General features: G+C 45.9%; 1 protein-coding gene across 1 annotated transcript in view; it reads left to right on the top strand.

The window, feature by feature from the left end:
• The first annotated feature begins 115 nt into the window (after positions 1 to 115).
• LOC142667534 (uncharacterized) overlaps positions 116 to 5,980 on the top strand; it is a 44,938-nt gene continuing 39,073 nt past the window's right edge. Inside the window, exons 1-4 of the mRNA XM_075847076.1 lie at positions 116 to 270; positions 1,959 to 2,142; positions 2,620 to 2,784; positions 2,869 to 2,992. Of these exons, the coding sequence (XP_075703191.1) occupies positions 2,065 to 2,142; positions 2,620 to 2,784; positions 2,869 to 2,992 (367 nt within the window). The 5' untranslated portion in view covers positions 116 to 270; positions 1,959 to 2,064. The remainder of the gene's footprint in view (positions 271 to 1,958; positions 2,143 to 2,619; positions 2,785 to 2,868; positions 2,993 to 5,980) is intronic.

The raw sequence follows: 5,980 nt of genomic DNA, 5'->3' as shown, positions 1-5,980 counted from the left end.
GACCTGTGATGACGTCACCACCATGTGACACCGGCAGAAGAGAACAGAGCTCCGCCCCTCGTGTCCCGTGATCATCATCACTTTACACAGCATAGTAGCCCCGCCCCATCAGAGGTCCATTATTGCCTTGTAGAAGCGCTGGTCGGGCGTTCTCTCTGTTATCAGTCACCCCTGTACGAGTGTGTGTACAGAGAGCTGTCAATCATTGAGTGACCCCGCCCCCTGGACGCCTAGCCGGGATTTAACCCCTCCAGTGCTGGCCTCTTTGGGGTAAGTGGTTATTTCTGGTCTTTGTAGTGGTCGGGTGTTTTGTGGGACGAGTCGTATTTTGTAATGACATAATATTCGGGACTTACAACTTATTCACTGACTTTTATACATTTCTTGTTAATGTCGCTCACCGTGCGGTTAAGGGTATGTTCACACGGCCAAATTACGGACGTAATTCTGGTGTTTTACGCCTGGAATTACGTCCGAAATTACGGCTTGAATGCGTTGACAAACATCTGCCCATTGAAAGCAATGGGCTGACGTTTGTCTGTTCACACGAGGCGTATATTTACGCGCCGCTGTCAAAAGACGGCGCGTAAATAGATGCCCGCGCCAAAGAAGTGTCCTGTCACTTCTTGGGACATAATTGGAGCCGTTATTCATTGACTCCAATGAAAAGCAGCGCCAATTACGTGCGTAATGGACGCGGTGTTCAAGCGCCTGCACATGCCGTTACGGCTGAAATGACGGGGCTGCTTTCTACTGAAAACAGCCCCGTAATTTCGGTCGTTACGGACGCTGCCGTGTGAACATACCCTTAAGGGAATGTTCACACATAGCGAATGTTCTGCCTGTGATTGGCTGCAGGGGTCACATGACGCCTTCTTTTTTATATATGTGTAACCTGCATAGTTGCTGTGAACACGCGGTGGAGCCGCAGAGGATTCTGGGAACAATGGCGTTTGTTGCGGAACTTGACTTTCCATTGAACTTAATGGGGAAATTCTGCAACAAATGTGCAGGGAATCCGCGGTATAAATCCGATATCCTTCGTGTCTATAATTCGCACTGCAGGTTAACCCCTTAACCACCAGGCCAGTTTTAGTTTTTCCCTCTCCCGTCTTCTCAGATCTATAACTTTTGTTTTCCTGTCAGTCCCGCGGTGTGAAGAATTATTTTTTTCGGGTCGAGTTGTAGTTTTTCAGGGCGTCATATAAAGTATCACATAATGTCACTGCAACTGCAAAACTTCTTTGTGGGGTGAAATAGGAAAAAAAATTCTGATTCCCCCAATGTTTTTTTTGTGTGTGGTAAAAACGTCATGATAACTTTATTCTGCGGTCGATACGAATACGGTGATACCAAATTTCTATAGTTTTTCATGACGGCTTGTTTGTTGTTTGTGGGACGAGCTGTAGATTTTGATCACTTTTTATTAAAAAAAATTTCATGGCGTTTATTTTTTGTACATGACTAAAAACTTTACCTAAAAACCACGTCTTATGAGGTGTCAGCAATGTCTCCCCAGTATCCGCCATGTGTCAGGTTGTCAGGAGTCAGGTCTTCATTGTCTGGGGGGAAAATGTCTTCATTTTACTCTTCTCACCTGAGAGATGTGCCATAAATGTCTGATATATGGGGGTCCCACCTCTGTGTGGAGAACGGGGGTCCCCCGACCTGCCTGGTGAGGCGATGACTACATCCAGGTGGAGAATGAATGGAGAGGTGACCACACATGTGCACGACTCTCTCCATTCACTTGTATAGGAGGTCCAGAAACAGCCGAGCACGGCCAGAGGTGGAGCCTCATCTATCAGACATTTCTGGCATATCCTGGGGAGAGTTGTCCGTGTTGGGAATACCCCTTTATTCCATGTGGTGACGGCTCTGAGAAGATGTTTCTCTCAATGATCAATAAGTGAGGTTCTGTATGTCACACATGATGTTGTCCCCTGTATGATTTCCAGCTTCTCCTTTCTTCATAAAGACGTCTGCAGTACTAGATCCTCCAGTTCCTCCAGTTTTCTCATCTTCTCCTCCACAACGTTCCTTCTCCTGAATGACCCACCAAGGATGGACAAGGACAGGAATGAGATGAGCAGAAGAATATTAGACTTCACCTTGGAGATCATCTACCTGCTGAGCGGAGAGGTAAACTTTTCTACATTATAGAACAAGTCACACATAGGGAAGGGACAATACATAATAGGAAGTAATAGGAGGAATCCAGTGTCCTGTATAACAGCGTCCAGACCTTCCAAGTGACGGCAAGAAGCTGAAGATCAGCCACCAATATGGTCAGTTATGTGTCATGTCACCAATGCAGCAATAGTAATGTTGTAGAGCAATGAGAATGACCAGGAACCAGGAGGATCAGGATGACCTCTATATAGAAACATAGATGATGACGGCAGGAGAAGAGCACATGGTCCATCTAGTCCCCCCAATATTATTTCCTTTTTAGTTTTGGCCTCGTTCTATTTTCTCAATGTCTTTTTGTAGGTGAGGTCTCCAGTATTACAGATGTGGGGTCACTAGAGCTCTATACAGCGGGGGTCACAATCTCCCTCTTTCTACTGAGGGGGGAATACTGTGTTCAGTTCTCTAAGCGTCTCTCTCCATACACAGGAGTACACAATAGTGAAGAAGACATCGGGTGACTGTACGACTCCCATCATCCATGAGTCAGGAGGATGGAGCAGTAGTCCCATCACAGAGCCTCCCCCTCACTCCGGGATACATGAGAAGATCTTAGAACTGATCTACAAGATGACGGAGCTGCTGACTGGAGAGGTGACACTGCTGGGAATGCTGGGAAATTCTACAGTAACAGCACTGGAGGTGTCTGGGTAATGACTGTATCATTGTGTGTGTCAGGTTCCTATAAGGTGTCAGGATGTCACTGTCTATTTCTCCATGGAGGAGTGGGAGTATCTAGAAGGACACAAGGATCTGTACGCGGATGTCATGATGGAGAACTACCGGCCGCGCACATCACAAGGTAAGAAGAGACAGATCTATATTGGCATTACTGTGGGCACAGGCTGGAGTGGCGGCCATGTTGAAGTCTTAAGACCATCATGTGTAGTACGTACACGTGTGTACAATGACATATAATGTAGGAGCTCCACAAATTTATGTACGAGCGCATTAAAGCGAGGTGTACCGTCCTCGGCTTCATATATGTAATGTGCATGCCCTCAGCCCCGTCGGTCTCCTTCTCTGGACTCCTCTCGGTAACTTGTAAGCTCTTTTGCTGAAACGGAGGGTTTTGACGTGGGCAGGTTTGGAACACTAAATTCCAGGTACATAATGACATTCTGTGGGTTTGTGGCTCCAAACCTACTCACAAGGTTCCCTTCTAATTTCTGCCAGGACACCTAGAGAGAGCCTGTGAGTCCTGCTTCCCCCGCCCACACAGAATGATTGACAGCTATTCCTTTGTGATCCTGATCATGAACTCTGAGGGTGTGACAGACGTTCCTGATGGGGCCGATGCCTGAGCTCCAAACACACATTCCTTGCTTTACCTCCTGTCCGTGCAGAACATGTAAGGAGTGATACTGGAATGGGTTAATATCAGCCCCCCCACAGACATTGAGATCACCTGCTGTAAATCTGTGATGTGGGGGCCATTACTTTACACATCTGTGCACAGTTGTGGGGCGGAACAAGAGAATCATAGTATGTGACCTGATGCTCATTTGTAGTGTGGAGGATGGGCAGTCGTACCAGGTGTATGTCCCTGCCGGTCATCAATCTCCGCCAGTGTGCTTCGCTGGTCATACATATATGTTGTATGTCGGCCGGACCTGCTCATTTTCCAATGTTTATGAAGACCACCCCCCCCCCGGACGGCAGATGTCAAGAGAGAGAAGGGTCGGCCTGTTGAATTTGAAGATTCCGGATCCTTTTGTTAATAGATAAGTCGCTATCAGAGGAGTCTGGCAGCGGTTTTCTCCCTATTGAGGACACATACACACCTGACCGAGCGTTCATGTATATGGAGAAGGTGAGGAATGATGGTTTAGCTGACCGCTATCTAGAGTGTATGGCCTCAGCAGGTCTCAAGTAATGGCTGCAAATCATTTAAGCCAAAATTCTGCCCTAAAAATCAACTGGGGGCTCCTTCCTTGTTAGGCCTCAATTGGGTTATATTTCAGCATAGGAGAATTGCGCAATAAGCACATTTTGATGACAGATGGTCTTTAACCACTTGCTGCACCATGACGACACTGTCATAGCACGGGGGATACGTATGGATGGGGTTCATGGGCTCAGCTGAGCCCACTCTATATGGCTGCTATCGCCATAATCGTATTGACCCGCAGAATAAAGTGAACATGTCATTTTTACCGCACGGTGGACGCCATGACAACGAAACCCAAAAAATATTGGCAGAATTGTTGTTTTTTTCCAACTCCATCCCACAAAGAATTATTTTTCAGTTTCCCAATACATTATATAGTACATTAAATAGTTCTATTAAAAAAACTAGCCCTCATATGGCTATGTCCACGGAAAATTAGAGGAAGATTAAAAAAAGATGAAGAAAAGATGAAAAATCTAAAAATGGCTGCAATGCCAAAGGGTTAAAGAGGCTCTGTCACCACATTATAAGTGCCATATCTTGTACATGATGTGATCAGCGCTGTAATGTAGATAACAGTGGTCCTAGTAATAAAGAGACTCTGTCACCACATTATAAGTGGCCTATATTGTACATGATGTGATCGGCGCTGTAATGTAGATAACAGTGGTCCTAGTAATAAAGAGGCTCTGTCACCACATTATAAGTGCCCTATCTTGTACATGGTGTGATCGGCGCTGTAATGTAGATAACAGTGGTCCTAGTAATAAAGAGTCTCTGTCACCTCATTATAAGTGGCCTATATTGTACATGATGTGATCGGCGCTGTAATGTAGATAACAGCAGTGTTTTATTTAGAAAAACTATTATTTTTGATGGAGTTATGACCTATTTTAGCTTTATGCTAATGAGTTTCTCAATAGAGTTGAATCAGGGAAAAGGAAAGGGGAAAAGGATGTGGTCTGTGAAGAAATTAATATTTAACTTTTATTAAGTATGCATTAAGAAAAATGATTAAAAGGTCCAATGGTGCAATTTGGTATGTGTGAGTGACCCCTCAATTCACATACCCTTGGCCAAAAATTAATAGATGAGGTAATATATAATATTGCTGTCCGTTGTTCCGTTACTAGTACCAGATAATTAAACTGCAGTGGCCACAGATTAATGAAAATGAATGAAACTGTAAATTAGTAGTTCACTCTGTCTTAGATTGGACCGGCTGTATAGCCTGGATTAGAGTATTGACTGTTATACTGTATAATACTAAGTGCAGCTGGGCCAGTAGCGGTGTGCCCTGTAATGAGAAGAGGTATGAGAATAAGCAAGGTGAAACCTTGCAAGCCTCTTACCCCTGCGTTAGTGTTGGTATGGTGGTGTAAACAGTAAATGAACTGCACCCTCACGCTGGTGTCCCTGGGGATCAGAGCAGCAGCGTTGGGAACGGTCGTGTAATACAGTGAGAACACTCTCAGCTGTCAGCTGAGAGGCAAAGTGAGAACGGCCGTAAGCAATAGTAGCTGTGCTCAGCTGTGAGCCGAGAATGAACTGCACCCACACGCTGGTGTCCCTGGGGATCAGAGCAGCAGCGTTGGGAACGGTCGTATATTACAGTGAGAACACTCTCAGCTGTCAGCTGAGAGGCAAAGTGAGAACGGCCGTAAACAATAGTAGCTGTGCTCAGCTGTGAGCCGAGAAGCAGTGTGTGCGGCAGGGTTACTGTCAGTACCCGCAGGTGAACTAAGTCACCAACGGGAGCCGGCGATAGGCCAGACAGGATGAATCACCCAGCTGATAGACTCAGCAGGGCGCACTGCAGTCACAAGCACGGACAGCCAGCAAGCAGCTGGCAGCCGTGGTTGAAGGAGGATCGTGGAGCAAATAGTGGAACTTGGACAG

This window comes from Rhinoderma darwinii (assembly GCF_050947455.1).
Source record: "Rhinoderma darwinii isolate aRhiDar2 chromosome 1 unlocalized genomic scaffold, aRhiDar2.hap1 SUPER_1_unloc_1, whole genome shotgun sequence".
Taxonomy (NCBI): domain Eukaryota; kingdom Metazoa; phylum Chordata; class Amphibia; order Anura; family Rhinodermatidae; genus Rhinoderma; species Rhinoderma darwinii.
This window is presented reverse-complemented; position numbering and strand designations above follow the sequence as displayed.